A 16,727-nucleotide genomic window follows, 5' to 3' on the forward strand; every position below is an offset into this window, starting at 1 on the left:
CATTTCTGGGCAGGACTACCACATGTTACTAGCTATTGGGGGATGATTTATGCTTTGCTTTGAGATCTAGCTGCTGCTGCCAAGGCCCTAAAAATCCTGAGAAGCTGGTGGCGATTCCTTATTCCACAGTATTTTTGGGTAAGAAGTTCCAATATTTAGACACTAATGACGGTACATCTCCAAGTTAGGATGACGTGCAACTTGAAGGGGGGGAATTGCCATTTGCTGATTTCATAATATGCCTTTGATTCTCAGGTCTGGGTGGGTCTGCATTCACGCCACCCCCTCTGCTCCTAGCACTCCATCTCTGCCACCTGGCCCACACCCCTCCTGCAGTGTGCCACCTTCGCCAATCCCAATGTCCTTTGCTCCTGCCAGATCAACAAACTCGCTCCCTGATCCATATTGACAAACTCAATACTGTGAAAAAGACTTGGGCACCCTAGTTCTATATATAGTTTTGCATAGTACTATACAGTACAGCATGGAAAAAGGCCCTTCAGCACAACTCTCCCATGCTGACTGTTGCCCAGTAAGCAAGTCTCATCTAACTGCATGTGGCTCACAGCCCTCTCCTATTCATGCATGTATGTCTTCTAAATGTGCCCGCCTCAGCCACAATTCCTGGCAGCTTATTTTCTATGCATATCACTCTTTATAGATCTTTGCTTGCTTCAAGCAAACCCTTGAGTTGCACTAATGGGAGCCCACAGGGGTGCAGGATGGATTTTAAAAACATATCACTGCTATTTCAAATCATCTGACTGGCAGAAAGCCTGGCTTCCAGCCACATCAGGGTTCATATCAACAATTTACCAGGGTTAAGGGCAACCAGGCGGGCAACCTGAATTCATTGTTGCCATAACAAAGTATACTAACTTACACACACGTATGTACGACTCCTATCTTGGCTTTCCCTTCTCTTGTTTAGGATATCTGTTCGATTCTGTTACTATTTCTTCAGATCATAACTTGCATGTAAAAATCCCAAGATGCTTCATAGGAGGATTAGCAGAGAAAATCTACTGCTGATGTACAAATGCAGGAACTAGGAAAGGTTCCCAAAAACGAAGAGGTAAGTTGTGACAGGCAGCTTAAAGGCAGAGAGACCGAGGTGGGAGGAGTTCAGATCCAGATCAGGTTAGGGCATGGAATAAAGGAAATTGGAGAGGTGCTCAGGAGCTAGAGTATTTCTTGAACACTAGATATACTGTACACACAAGAGATAGGTAGATACTTTATTGATCACAAGAGAAATTAGTGTCACTGTAGCATTACAAATACACAGATATATACAATATACAAATATTAGAAGTAAGAAAGAATAAAAAATAAGTTACCCAAACAGTCTAACCGAGGGGGTCATCACTTCCCCGGCTATAGGTTGACTCAATATAGAGCCTAATGGCCGAGGGACAAGAATGACCTCATATAGCACTCTTTGGAGGAGTGTAGTTATACTAGTCTATTACTAAAGTGCTCCTCTGTTCAGCCAAGGTGGCATGCAAAGGGTGAGAAACATTGTCCAGAATTGCCAGGATTTCCCATAGGGTCCTTTGTTCTACCACAGCCTCCAGTATGTCCAGTTTGACTCCTATAACAGAGCCAGCCTTTCTAATCAGTTTATTGAGTCTGTTGTCATCACTCGTGTTGATGCCATTGCCCCAGCACACCTCCGTATAGGAGATTGTATTGGTGACAGCAGACTGGTAGAACATGTAAAGGAGAGGCCTGCTTACTCCAAAGGACCTCAGTCTCATCAGGAAGTAGAGGCAGCTCTGACCCTTTTTGTACACAGCCTCTGTGACGGTGCCCCACCCAAGTCTGTCATCCAGGTGCACCCCCGGGTACTTGTAGGTCCTCACCACATCGACGTCCTCATCATCAGTAGTAACAGGAAGAAATGCAGGCTTGGTCTTCCTAAAGTCCACCACCATCTCCTTTGCCTTACTGATGTTGAGCTGCAGATGATTCAGCTTGCACAATTTGACAAAGTCCTCCTCCAGGGCTCTGTATTCATCCACCTGTCCCTCCCTTTACACACCCAACTATTGCTGACTCATCAGAGAATTTTTGCAGATGACGTAACTCAGTGTTGTATCTACAGGCTGAGGTATACAGGGTAAACAGGAAGGAAGTCAATACGCTACCCTGTGGGGCCACTCTGCTGTTTATCGCCATGTGTGACACACAGCTCTGAAGCTGCACAAACCGTGGTATGCTAGTCAGGTAGTCCATTATCCAGGATACAATGGAAGTGACAACCTGCTTTGAACAGATCTTTTCCCTCAGCAATGAGATTTGTGTGGTATTGAAGGCACTTGAGAAATCAAAAAAACATGATCCTCACAGTGCTGAAATCCAGTGCAACACACACAAAATGCTGGAGGAGTTTAGCAGGTTCTGAGCTGAGACCCGTCATCATGATGAAGGGCCTCGGCCTGAAACTGTTTATTCCCCTCCACAGATGCTGCCTGACCTGCGGAGTTCTTCCAGGATTCTGTGTGATACAAGTTTTCTTACAGGATTTTAGGACTGCAAAAGTTTACAGGAGATATGGGGGCAAAATTCAGCAAGCTTTAGGGCACCATTTTGTGGCATTGTAAAGTCTAACCACTGAGCAGATTGCTTCACTATTTTTGTTCCTACCTTGGCTCCACACCAGTCACAGAATCGAGCATCAGTATTGTTAACCCGACTGCATTTGGAACAAGATAATAACTTGCCTTCTTGACTTGGTAATGGTACAGCATGATCTCCACTAAGAAATGGCTAATTTGGAAGGAGAAGAAAAATAATTGTATCAAATTTAGCAACGATTTTAGTGCAGCACAAAAAAAAAGTTGCATTGTGTTTTTATCACTATGTAGAACAATGGATCTATAATTTCACATCCATATTATTGAGGCATAAATAATGGATTGTAATTTTGCAGGTTTAGAAAACCTAGGAGTGATTGGGATGAATATAGAAAAGACTGAATGCCACTGATATAGTGAAACTGTTCCCTTTGATGAGAGAAAGTGGACATAAAATTAGGCATCCAAAAGCGAAAAAAAAACACACAGGTGTTGCAATGCTGAAATAAAATCACAAAATGCTGAAAATATTCAGTAGGTCAGATCATTGTATAATCGTGAAAATTGGAGAAACAAAGTCAAAAATTCAAGGATAATTGGAGCTTTCTTGATAGAAATTGTAAGAATTTTGAAAGTCAAGGAGCATCAAGGGTAAATTAAATTGAGGTATATAATTGGACATAAATTGCAACAGAGTTATGGTGCTGAATGACTCCCCTCCTCTGATCCTATATTTGTCTCCCTTCAACCAATATGATTTATTTTCAACTTCAGGAGTGCCATTTGAGTTCTTATTTATAAAAGGGAGGTATTTCAGTGGGTGGAACTGGAACTCTTCCACTCACTTCTGACACCCAAAATAAATTTCAAACATGCCCAGAGCAGGTTGAGAATAGAGGAATGCAATCTTTGCCCTGTCTTAATGATATGACTTTTCTGACTATCAGCAAATCATAAACCTGTTCTTTACGGCTTTGTATCACTGTTCCACCCTTGGGAGGTTGCTCATTTCCACCAATGAATCCAATTTAGTTTGCATTGTTGAATGTGAAACAAGGCAGGTCATGATATATTTTTGAAATTAAGATGTTTATATGCATATAAATAATAACAGGCTCAAATAACAGCAAAACTTGCTAAACAACTATACAACAAGGCTTGGTATAATTTACTTTTTTAAAAAATAATTTTGATGGCAAAATTTGGCATGAACATTTAGGTTTTAATTTAGATTTTTATCTATTTGTATTTTCAGGTACAGATCAAAGTTCTGAGAGTGAGGCAGGCAATTTATAAATAATCCCATCTCATTAAAACCTAATAAGACTTCTGTAAAAAGGGCAATCAACATTTCGACTTAAGACCCTTCAAACAGACTCTCCATTTCACTCTGCAGATGACACCTGACCCATCGAGTTCCTTTAGCAGTTTATGTATGTTCCAGATTCCAGCACCTGCAGCTTCGTCCCCAATGAGCTCATTTGCATAGAATTACCAAAAGACATAGGAGCAGAATTAGGCTATTTGGCCCATCTAGTCTGCTCTGCTGTTTCATCATTGCTGATCCATTTCCGCTCAGCTCCAAACGCCTGCCTTCTCCCAATAATCCTTCATGTCCTGGCTAATCAAGAACCTATCAGCCTCTGAATTAAATATACCCAATGACTTGGCCTCCACAGCCACCTCCAGAAATGAATTCCACAGATTTCACCACTCTCTGGCTAAAGAAATTCCTCCTCACCTCCGTTCTAAATGGACGTCCCTCTATTTTGAGGCTGTCCCCTCTGGACCTAGACTCCCCTAGTATAGCAAACATCCTCTCCACATCCACTCTATCAAGGCCTTTCAACATTCAAAAGGTTTCAATGAAATTCTTCTGAATTCCACTGAGTACAGTCCCAGAACAATCAAACGCTCCTCATATGATAAGCCTTCAATCCCAGAATAATTTTTGTGGAACCTACTTTGAGCCTTCTCCAAAGTCAGTACATCCTTTCTTAGACAAGGGACCCAAAACTGCTCACAGTAGTCCTAGCGAGGTCTTTATGGTGCCTTATAAAGCCTCAACATTACATCCTTGCTTTTATATTCTATTCCTCTTGAAATTAATATTAACATTGCATTTACCCTCCTCAGCACCGACTCAACCTGCAAATTAACCTTTAGGGAATCCTGCACAAAGACTCTCAAGTCCCTTTGTATCTCTGATTTTTGAATATTCTCTCCATTTAGAAAATAGTCTATTGTTTTATTTCTTCTGTCATCCAAATCATTGACACATAATGTAAAAGGAAGTGGTCCCACCACAGACCTCTGTGTTGTGGAACACCATTAGTCACCAGCAGCCAATCAGAAAAGGCTCCCTTTATTCCCTCTCTTTGCCTCCTGCCATTCAGCCAATGTTCTATTATGCTAGCATCTTTCCTACAATAACATGGGCTCTTAACTTGTTAAGCAGCCTCATATGTGGCACCTTGTCAAAGGCCTTCTGAAAATCTAAGTTCACAACATCAAGTGATTCTCCTTTGTCTATCCAGCTCGTTATTTCTTTAAAGAATTCCAACAGATATGTCAGGCAAGATTTTCCCTCAAGGAAACCATGCTGACTACAGCCTATTTTATCATGTGCCTCCAAGTACCCCAAAACTACAGCCTTAACAATCGACACCAACATCTTCCCAACCACTGAAGTCAGACTAACTGGTCCATAATTTCCTTTCTTCTGCTTCTCTCCCTTCTTGGGCATGGAGTGGAGTGGAGTGACATTTGCAATTTTCCATTCCTCTGGAACCATTCCAGAATCTAATGATTATGGAAAGATTATTAAAATGCCTCCACAATCCCTTCAGCCACCTCTTTCAGTACCCTGGTGTGTAGACCATTTAAGTCCAGATGACTTACTTATCTTCAAACCTTTCAGTTTCCCCAAGCACCTTCTCCCTAGTAATGGCAATTTCACTCACTTCTGCCCCATGACTCTTTCGAACTTTTGGTATACTGCTAGTGTTTTCCACAGTGAAGACTGATGCAAAGTACTTATTCAGTTTGCCCACCATTTCCTTATCCCACCCTACTACCTCTCCAGCATCATTTCCAGCAGTCCAATATCTTCTCTCACCCCTCTTTCACCTTCTATATATCTGAAGAAACTTTTGGTATCCTCTTTAATATTATTGGCTGACTTACCTTCATATTTCATCTTTCCTCCTTTTATGATATTTTTTTTGGTTGCCTTTTGTTGGTTTTTTAAAAGTTTCCCAATCCTTTAATTTCCCACTAATTTTTGCTCTTTTATATGCCCTTTCTTTGGCTTTGACTTCCCTTGTCAGCCACAGTTGCGTCATCCCGCCTATAGAACACTTCTTAGGGATATATCTATCCTGCACCTTCTGAATTGCTCCCAGACTGCTGCTCTGCCATCATCCCTGCTAGTGTTCCCTTGCAATCATCTTTGGTCAACTCCTCTCTTGTGTCTCAGCATTCCCTTTACTCCACTGTAATACTGATATATCTGACGTAAGCTTCTCCCTCTCAAATCTCAGAATGAATTTTATCATGTTATGCTAATTGGTTCCCAAGGGGTCCTTTACATTAAGCATGCTAATCAAGAGTTAATCATGAAGGTAAATGACATATTAACTTAATAATTTTAATGATTTTGTATAATTTTTAGGTTTTTGTAATTAATTTTTTTTACTACTTTAAATCAGAACAGTTTCTGATATCCTTGCCTTCAGAATCCATTGCCTAAGGCCTGTTTGAGCTGCAGACCTTACCAAATGACAGGTATGAAAGTTAGCTTGGTTAATTGGGTCTGGCAGTGACTTCAGGCCTCAGGCCTGACCCAAACATTTCTGCCTATTATCAGAGAGCCGCTGAGAGAGATATTGAGATTATTCTTGGGTCTACATGAGAGTGAAAATCCAAAAATGTTTGAATTCATGTGAAACCTTTCACAATCACAGGATATCCTGAAACATCAGTGAAGTTTGTTTGCAACATCGTGCCGTTTGTAGGGTAGAAATGGAGGAACCATTGCACACATAGTGCTCCCTTCATTAGGTACACCTGCTTGTAAATGTAAATATCTGATCAGCCAATCGTGGCAACAACTCAATCCATAAAAGCATGCAGACATGGTCAAGATTTTCAGTTGTTGTTCAAACCAAACATCAGAATGGGAAAGAAATGTGATCTAAGTGACTTTGACCGTGGAATGATCGTTGGTGCCAGATGGGATGGTTTGAGTATCTTAGAAATTGATGATCTCCTGGGATTTTCACACACAACAGTCTCAACAGTTTACAGAGAATGGTGTGAAAACATAATAAAAATTCAGTGAGCAGCAGTTCTGCGAGTGAAAGTGCCCTGTTAATGAGATAGGTCAGAGGAGAATGGCCGGAATGGTTGAAGCTGATAGGAAGGCAACAGTAACTCAAATAACCACAGTGGTGTGCAGAAGTGCATCTCTGAATGCACACATGTCGAACCTTGGTGGATGGGCTGCAGCAGCAGAAGACCACGAACATACACTCATTGGCCACTTTATGAGGTACAGGAGGCATCTAATAAGGTGACCAATGAGTGTGTATCCATGGTTGAACCAGCCATGAGATAATTGCCGTGTATCTACTTTCTCAGGTGATAGTGATAGAGGAATATAGGCTACCAGAACACAGAGTACCACCCAGTTACCTTCTAGGATCTGCTTTTTGGCCTGAGAGATCTAAATTTTCAACCCTGGAAAGATGGCATTTCCAACAGTTCAATGGTTAGCTGGAAAGTCACAAGGTTCTCAGTCTTATTGAACTAAGTGGCAGTAACGTACCTTAGGAGATTCCGACAGCTTGGTTTCACAGGTTACACAGTGCTGTATATTGGCTGGATTTCCCGTTCCACAAGATCGACAGATAATCTTGCCCTATTTAATATGTAGCATTGTTACATTGTGAAACTACTAGGTTTTCTGCATAAACACCATAATCAGGATGTGCTGAGGGGCAATGGACCATATGATGGCACACGTCTATTTTCTTACCCTGAACACATTTCATTTCAGGCCAAACCTGCTGTTTCGTGAAGGGAGACCTGTCCAACTCCCCAAACGTTATTTAGAAGTAATGCTTAGGTAGCCAAAATAGCTCAGCTGGGAGAGTGTTGCACTGAAGATCTAAAGGTCCCTGGTTCAAAATCCCAGGTTTCAAAACTGTGATTTATTAATTACAGGAAAGATATCAATAAGATTGAACGACTACAGAGAAAATTTACAAGGATGTTGATAAGACCTGAGTTAAAGGGAAAGATTGAATAGGTTAGGAGTTTATTCCCTAGGATAGGAGAAGGAGGGGAGATGTGAGAGAGGTATAGAAAGTTAAGAGGGGTATAGATAGGGTAAATGGAAACAGGCTTTTCCCACCGATATTCGGTGATACTAGATAGAGGAATGATGAAAGGTGGAATATTTAAGGGGAATGTTTAAGTTGGTCAAAGGGGAAGCTTGTTCAGTCAGAGGGTGGTGAGAGTATGGAACGAGCTGTCAGTGGAAGTGGTGGGTGCAGGTTTGATATCAATATTTAAGAGAAGTCTGGATAAGTACATGGATAGGAAGGGTATAGAGGGCTATAGTCCAGATGTGGGTCGATGAGACTAGGCAGAATAATAGTTTGACACTGACTAGATGGGCCAAAGGGCTTTTTTCTAAGCTGTAGTGTTCTATGACTCTAAGAATTCTGACCATTTACTATCAGATGCATTATAACATGCACTAGTGTAACAGAAACTTGTTGCCCAGCAGCTTTTTCTGCAATCTGTGACTAGAAACTCAGATACTCATTGAACAGTCCTCAAGCAATCCACGCACATATCAGCACAGTTTGTTTTGAGTGAAAACTTCTTTCTTGTCAAGTACAAGAGAAGTTTACCTGGAGGCGGATGCTGGCCTGAGGCACCAGCTGAGGTGTTACAGGAGCCTCACACACAATGCACGTTGGAGTATTCAATGGGATCATTGTCTTGCATTCAACACAGAGCCCCATCTGTACATCAACACAAGACTTTATCAGGCTTTTGATAAAATGCTTCTATTTACGATGGGCAGCTTAATCCAACAAATCCATTTTCCCCATAATGGAACTGAGCATGTTTTTTTTTTTGAGTAAAAATATTCCTGATGTTGTAAACTTGAAAAAGCCAAGATTGCTATAATTTACTCAGCTGATAGATCAGCATCAGTGAGAGAAGAAACAGAGCCGATCCTGTGCATCAAAGACCTTATATCAGAACTGGAAGCATGAGAAAACATACCTAAAGTTGTAATTAGGGGATGGGTGATGAAGACATCGGAGGGTGCTAACTAAAATTGTCAAGCTAACAACTGATTATAGAGCGATACAGCATGGATATAGGCTTTTCAAGCCTAGTGAGTCCACGCCAACCATGGTGCCTACTTATCCAGTCCCAATTTCCTACATTCAGTCCATATCCCTATAAAACCTGCCGCTGCATGTGCCTATTTAAGTGCTTACTGTACCTGCCTCAAACACTTCCTCTGGCTGTTTGTTCCATGTACTCAACACCCTCTGCCTTTCTAAAGTCCTCAAGTCCTTTTTAAAGCTCTCTTCTCTCACCCTAAATCCAGATGCTCTATTTTAGGATTCCCTTCTCACGGAAAAAGACCATCCACCTGACTACACCTCATGATCTTATAAACCTCTATAAGGTGGCCCTTCATTCTCCTACGCTCCAAGGAATGATGACTTAGCCTGACCAAAGTCTCACTAACCCTAGCACCATACTCTTAAATCTTTTTTGGACTCTTTCATTTTAACCATAGCTTTCTTATAAGGACCTGTTCTCTTTGTTAGTTTGTTTATTATTCATTTTTTTTTAATTGCACTGTTTCTCTTTTTTTGCACATTGCTTGTTTGTCAGTCTTCATGTGTAATTTTCTCATGGATTATGTTGTATTTCTTTGTCCTACTGTGAATGCCTCTAAGGAAATGAATCTCAGGGTCATATATGGTAATATATATGTACTGCGCTTTAATAATAAATTTAAAGTTTGAAATTTAAATAATGAATAACATTCACAATACCACTCCTGCGGCACACCACTAGTCACCAACCTCCATTCCGTGAAACAACCTTCACCCACATCCTTCTGCTTCCAACCTCAGCCAATTTTTAATCCATCTAACTAGCTCTCCCTGGATTCCACATGACGTAACCTCCCAGACCAGCCTACAATGTGAGACCTTGTTGAAGACCTTGCTAAAGTCCAAACACACAGCACCTATTGCTCTAACCTCATCTACGTTTTTTTGTTGCTTCTAAAAAAAAAATCTCAAAGATTCATTAAGCACAGCTTTCCATGCACAAGCCATGCTGACTGCTCCTAATCAGAGTCTGCCTATCGAAATGCTGGTAGATTCTGGTCCTCAAAATATCTTCTGGTAACTTCCCCACTACTGACGCCAGGCTGACTGGCTTGCAGCTCCCTATCTTGCCCTTGCTAGCCTTCTTAAACAATGGAGCAACATTAGCCACCTTCCAGTCCTCGGGAACTTCATCAGTGGCTCATAATGAAGTAATCTGCAAGGTCCTCCATAATTTCTTCTCCAGCTTCCTACAAAGTCCAAGGATGCATTCAGTCATGTCCTGAGCATCTATCCACTTTAGGATACAGCAAAGTTCAAAGTAAATATATTATCAAAAGTAGCATATGTTACCAAATACCACCTTAAGATTCATTTTAGTGGGCATTCACAAGAAAACAAAGAAATAGAATAGAATCAATGAAAAAACTACACACAACCAAAGACTGACAAATAACCAGACCGCAGAAGATGACAAAGTGTGCAAATAAAATTAAATAAGTAAATAAATAATACTGAGAACATGAGTTGCAGAGTCAAGGCTGCAAGTACCTCCTCCCTGGTAATATGAATGTCCTGAGGCTGATGTGAGATCATCCATCAGAAAGACCAGTCTATGGAAGGCATCTAGCCCAGATGGTATACCTGACCAAGTACTGAAAACCTGTGCTAATCAACTGGGTGGTGTGATTCCTGAGGCAGTCTGGGGTACCCACCTGTTTCAAGCAGGCTTCAGTCATAGCAGTGCCCAACAGGAACATGGTAACCTGCCTCAATAACTATATCCAGTAGCACTTACATCCACTGCGATGAAATGCTTCAAGAGTTGAAGCATATCAAGTCCTGCCTAGAAATAACTTGGGGATCTGCTCCACTTTACCTACCATCACACCAGGTGCTATTTCATTGGCTCTTCACTCAGTTCTGGAACATCTGGACAAAGATGCATACGTCAGCATGGTCCTCATTGACTACAGCTCAGCATTCAACACTATCACCCTCACGGAATTCACCATTAAGCTCCAAGACCTGGGCCTCAGTACCTCCCTGTGCAACTGTATTCTTGATTTCCTCACCGCCAGACCCTGTTAGTTCGGATTGGCAACATTTCCTCCACACTTACCATCGGTACAGGTGCACCTCAGGGCTGTGCGCTTAGCCCAACTGTTCTACTCACTTTATACTTATGATTATCCCCCTAAGTACAGCTCCAATGCCATCGTTTGCTGATGACACCACTGTCGTTGGTGAATCAAAGGTGGTGGCAAATCAGCATATAGGAGGGAGACCGAAAATCTGGTTGAATGGTGCCGCAACAACAAACTCTCTCAGCAAAACCAAAGAGCTGATTGTCGACTATAGGAGAAAGAAGCTGGAAGTCCATGAGCCAGTCAACGTTAGGGGAACTTCCAGCCCTTAACAGGCCTTTCTGATGCAACAAGACCACGCCGCCCAATTACACCCACGTGACCAATGAACCCACTAACTCTGTACATCGTTGGAATGTGGGAGGGAACCGGAGGAATTTCACACGGTCGCAGGGAGAACATACAAATTCTTTGGCGGAATACGGAGACCGGTATTGAACTAGCTCTCTGGCTCTGCTATAGCTTTATGCTAACCACTATGTTACCACGCTACCCTAGTCACTTTCAACTAGATAAAACATTTTGAATGAAACTCTTGTATGAGGATTGAGGCTTCACTCCAAAAACTTGTTCTAGTTGGAAGTGCAGTGGAATATTGAGGACAAGATTGACTGCTGGAAATTGTATTTTCCACAGGAGGTAAAATGGTGGCTGTGATACCAAGAGAAGCTGGAGAGTTCTAGACATGTCTAACATTCACCCCTCAACCAACAGCACTGAGAAGCTCTTCATTATATTATTATTTATATGAACATATCTACACAAATTAGCAGCCGTGTTTCTTCCTCCACTTGAGGTATCTTGCAATCGTGTAAAGTGTTGGCAAGTGCATGTTCTGGTTTATACTGGCAGACGTAGTTCCCGGTTTTAGCCGTTACCAACCTGAGCTCCTTCGGGAGGCAGAAGCCTGCGGCCTGGCACCGGAGGAACAGGGGAGCCACACTCCTGACAGAAACGTGCAAAGGGATCTGATGGGCGAGGAGCAAAGCAAGACACACACCTAAAACAAATTAAACCACAGTGGAAACTCAGGAGAATCAAATAGGTGCCCTCCCCACCATCACCCATCATGAACAAACAAATTTAACCAGCTTATTAATATGCACCACCTACAGCAGTAGTTCTTGGGTAACTTGCAATTCGTAATAAAAGGCAATGGTTTACAGACAACCAATAGTAGTGGAATCATTCATGGAGGATAACATTGGCTAATGCAATGGTTCGTGGCATTGTAATGCTTTGTGATATCACAGACCAAGTAGGGTTTGCCACCTGCACAAATACATGCACGTACAACTGCAATGAAAACTTGCCTGCAGCAGCTTCACAGACAAATAGCAACAGAGACACGACACTGACAAGAAAAACACAAATTAACAACATAGTTATACAACAAAAGAACATGATTAGAACAACAAAAAAGCAAAATCCAATGTAGTGCAAAGAGGACATAGTGATGCTATACTGATGTAGTGCTTAGGGATGTGCAAGTTAGTTCAAGAACCAAATGGTTGAGGGGAAGTAGCTGTTCTTGAACCTGGTGGTAGGGGACTTCAGACTTCTGTATCCCCTGTGCAGTTACGGCTGTGAGAAGGCATGGCCCAGATGGTGGAGATCTTTGACGACAGACATTGCCTGATGGTGGATGGGATGTACCACTACATTGGGCTGAGTTACTACTCTCTGCAGTTTCTTACACTTCTGCACATTTGAATTGTTGCACTAGATCATGATACAATCAGTCAGGATACTTCCAACAGTACACCTATAGAAATTTGTTAGTGTTCAGTCACACGCCGCACCTCATTATCACAATCCAGGCCATGTACTCTTCTCGCAGCTGCCATTAGGGGAAGGTACAGGAGCCTCAGGACCTTACCACCAGGTTCAAGAGCAGTTGTTACCCCACAACCATCAGTCTCTTGAACCAGATGCAATAATTTCACTCAACTTCACTTGCCCCAACACTGAACTGTTCCCACAATCTATCGAATCACTTTCAAGGACTCTCCATCTCACATTCTCGATATTTATTGTTTATTTATTTATCATTACGATTCATTTTTTCCCTCTTTCTTTTTGTATTTGCAGTTTGTTGTTTTTTTTTGCACGTTGGTTGCTGTCTGTCCTTGGGTGCGGTCTTTCATTAATTCTATTGTGTTGCTTGTACTTACTGTCATTGCCCACAAGAAAATGAATCTCAGGATTGTATACTGTGACATACATGTAGTCTGATATTAAATTTGCTTTTAACTCATTAGCCTTCTAAGTGGTCAATGAACAGTTACTTTCTGGTTATGCAATCTGTGCATCGCTCAGCACGAACTCCTGTGGCCTGGAATGTGCCAGTCAGCAGTGTTCCGCCACGGATATCTGGATGTGCTGGCAGACCAACAAGTCTTGGGCAGACCACAGAGCATCTTTCACTGAGCTGATGATCTGATAGCAGCACGATGTTTGTCTGTGTGTGTGTCCCTGGGAACAGCCTGTAGATCAGAGAGTCCTCTGTCACGCTGCTGCTCTGGGATGAACCGCAACATAGGCCCTTGCATCTGTCTTCAGACCCTCTTTACACACCCACAGTCCGTAAAGAGGTGAGCTACCGTCACGTCCCCGCTACATTGGCCCCGCGGGCAGCTACTGTCGCTTCCCCGCTACATTCATCCTGTGGGCAGCTACTGTCACTTCCCCACTACAGTCATCCCATGGACAGCTACTGTCGCTTCGCCACTACAGTCATCCCATGGACAGCTACTGTCGCTTCGCCACTACAGTCGCCCCGTGGGCAGCTAATGTTGCTCCCTCACTACAGTCGGCTCTTGGGCGGCTACCGTCGCATCCCCACTACAGTTGCCCCGCGGGCGGCTACTGTCGCGCCCCCACTACAGTCATCCTGTGGGCAGTGGGCTTTGGGGTTGATGTTCCAGGCATGTAGGAAGGCTGTGACTGGCAGGACCCCTCTCACCCCCAGCCAGGCAAGGTCATGGTGCCTGTTGGTGAGGCCTGGCAATGAGTTATCCTGTCAGATTGGCACAAGGAGCCACTCACAGTGTCCATCGAGTGCATATCCTGCAGTGTCTGCAGGACGTTCTGTGCTGACCACTGCCTGATGGACTTGGTCTGGAAGAACTTTTCAAAGAAGGACAGGTAGGGTGGCAATGTTCAACTGACTGGGACATTGGGTGGCGAAGGGACCAGACCTGTCCTTCACCACACCAGGGACAGGTAGAGCCTCAGCACGTAGAGGTACTTGTGCCCACGTACTTGGGTTCCACACACAACCTGATGCAGCCACACACAAAGCTGGTCATCAGGGTGAGGCTGACACTGGGTACATTTTTGCCCGATTTCCAGGGATTTGTGAATTGTGACCCATCTGACCTACTCCATCTTGGATGCCCAGATGAACCTGAAGACAGCTCAGGTGTTTCCCTAGCTGGAAGAGCAGAGATGGGTCACACCTGTACCAGGTACAACAGCCCTGAAAGCACCTCACAACTGATGACCAGGTTCTTTCCTGTTACCAACAGGGAGCACCCTCCCCACAATCCCAATTTCAGTTTCATTTTCCCAGCCCACTCTGGCCAATTCTTGTTGTACACCTTGGTCCCTCCAAACCAGATCCCCAGCACCTTCATGTAATTGGACCTGATGGTGAAGGGGACACTGGAGCATGTTAATGCTGGCCCCTAATGCCAACTCAAACTGGCTGCAGATGTTCATCACTCTGTGTGGACTGACCTTGGATCAGAGCAGAAGATGGTGATGTTGTCCACGTACAGGGAGATTTTCACTTGGGTTCCTCCACTGCCTGGCAGCGTCACCCCTCTTATGCCCTCATCCCTCCTGATGGCTTTGGCAAAGGGTTCCATACAGCACACAATCAAGACAGGGGAGAGTGGGTATCCCTGACTGACTCCACACCTGCTGCACCACACGATCCTCATACATCGAGACTCTGGTCAAAATGCTTGACTTCCTTTATCTCCAGAACCACCTCTTGGTGAAGGTAGACACACAAAATGAAGTATGCCGCTGTTTTCAAACCACCAGCACAGCTTTTATTTGACTGAGGATTGAGACCTGGCATTAAGCGCATTATCTTACTGGGCAGAGGTGATTCCTGCCTTCTTATGTGCATCTGAGACCTGGACTACCTACAGCAGGTATCTTGTACTGGATAAATACCAACAATGCCATCTTCTCAAAAATGATCAAATTTACTGTAAGTATAAGCAAACCAAGATTAATGTCGTCTCCTTGACCAGCATCCCAGAACTGAACCCCTTGATAATTTCAATCACTGCCACAGTATCACTCTTTCCAATGCCATTCCTCTATTACTTCATCATTAGTGACTTCACTTCTTTACTGATTCATTAGATGCAAAGCCCTTCAAGACAAATTCAGAATGTTTCAAGTTGCACCATTCAAGTGCACCACTCTTTGTTGTATAAACATTCAAAAATATATACAATATGCCCAACACTGAAAATACACATTGTGAACAAAATATTCAAGATAATGCTAGATTATAAAAAATAAATTAGTCCTCTTTGATAAAACAGTGTAACTAACAGTTTACACCTTCACACAAATGTTTGCAGTTCGTGAAAAAGGAGCACAGTTACTTAAACCTCAAGTATCTTTGTACCTTAAAAGGTGAACAAAGTTTAAACTCTAATTGGATAGACTTACAATCTTTGGTTCACTTTGTATGGTGAGGCATGGAGAAAGAAGCAAGATGGGTAAATGTATGAACACAATCAGTATAAGACAAAAGCACACTTCTATGATTTAAGGGTTATAAAAAACAAAAATGCATAAGTTACAATGAATTTCACCATCCTGAATGAATCTTAATGGAGTCCTCAAAATACAAGTTGTTACATGGACCGAATAACTTGCACGATACAAGCAGAGCATTTTCTCAGCCGGGCCAGTAAAGATCAGCAGTAGCACTCCCTGTTGAATCTGACAGTGTGGCTTTAAGTCCCACTCCAAAGCCTTGAGTACAAATGCTAATAATATTTCAAGAGAGTATCGTGCTGTAGACCTGCAAGTGCTGTCTTTTAGGTAAGACATTGAACAATGGCCCCTCCAGCCCTCTCAGTGAGTACAAGAGATACCAATAGCATGATGTCAACCAGAAGCTGAATAGTTCTTCCCCAGCATCCCGGTTGACAGTAATGTCTCAACCAGCACCCCTAGTTATCTTTTGTACTTGGTGTCGGTGTAGCTTCCACATTGGTGAGACCTGATGTAGACTGGGGGACCACTTCATCCAACACCTTCGCTTTGTCTGTCTTAAAAGGTAGGATTTCCCAGTGGCCACCCCTTTCAATTCTACTCCCCAAACCCACTCAGAAATGTTGGTCCATGGGCTCCTCTACTTCTACGATGAGGCCAAACTTATATTCTGTCAGGCTAACCATCAACCTGAGGGCATCAATTCCACTAACTTCTGATAATTTCTCCCTCCTCTCCATCTCTTTTTATATTCCCCAGTCTGGTTCCCCTCTTCCCACTTCCCTTGTCTTCATCTGCCCATTACCTCCATCTGGTGTACCCCCTTCCTTCCCTTTCTTCCATGGTCCACTCTCCTCTCCAATCAGATTCCTCCTTCT

The 16,727-nt window shown here is 42.9% G+C and overlaps 1 protein-coding gene across 9 annotated transcripts in view; it reads right to left on the minus strand.

Annotated features, from left to right (window-relative positions):
- Positions 1–16,727, minus strand: part of dzank1 (double zinc ribbon and ankyrin repeat domains 1) — a 133,784-nt gene that overhangs the window by 75,257 nt on the left and 41,800 nt on the right. For 6 of the 9 annotated variants that reach the window (XM_072265731.1, XM_072265723.1, XM_072265722.1 and 3 more), the window contains 4 exons: positions 11,983–12,100; positions 8,501–8,614; positions 7,408–7,500; positions 2,650–2,772 (listed from right to left, as the gene is read on the minus strand). In XM_072265731.1, coding sequence (XP_072121832.1) covers positions 2,650–2,772; positions 7,408–7,500; positions 8,501–8,614; positions 11,983–12,100 — 448 coding nt within the window. The remainder of the gene's footprint in view (positions 1–2,649; positions 2,773–7,407; positions 7,501–8,500; positions 8,615–11,982; positions 12,101–16,727) is intronic. The other 3 variants (XM_072265727.1, XM_072265725.1, XM_072265729.1) reach the window with 3 other exon arrangements.

The sequence above is a fragment of the Mobula birostris genome, chromosome 8 (genome assembly GCF_030028105.1).
Source record: "Mobula birostris isolate sMobBir1 chromosome 8, sMobBir1.hap1, whole genome shotgun sequence".
Taxonomy (NCBI): Eukaryota; Metazoa; Chordata; class Chondrichthyes; order Myliobatiformes; family Myliobatidae; genus Mobula; species Mobula birostris.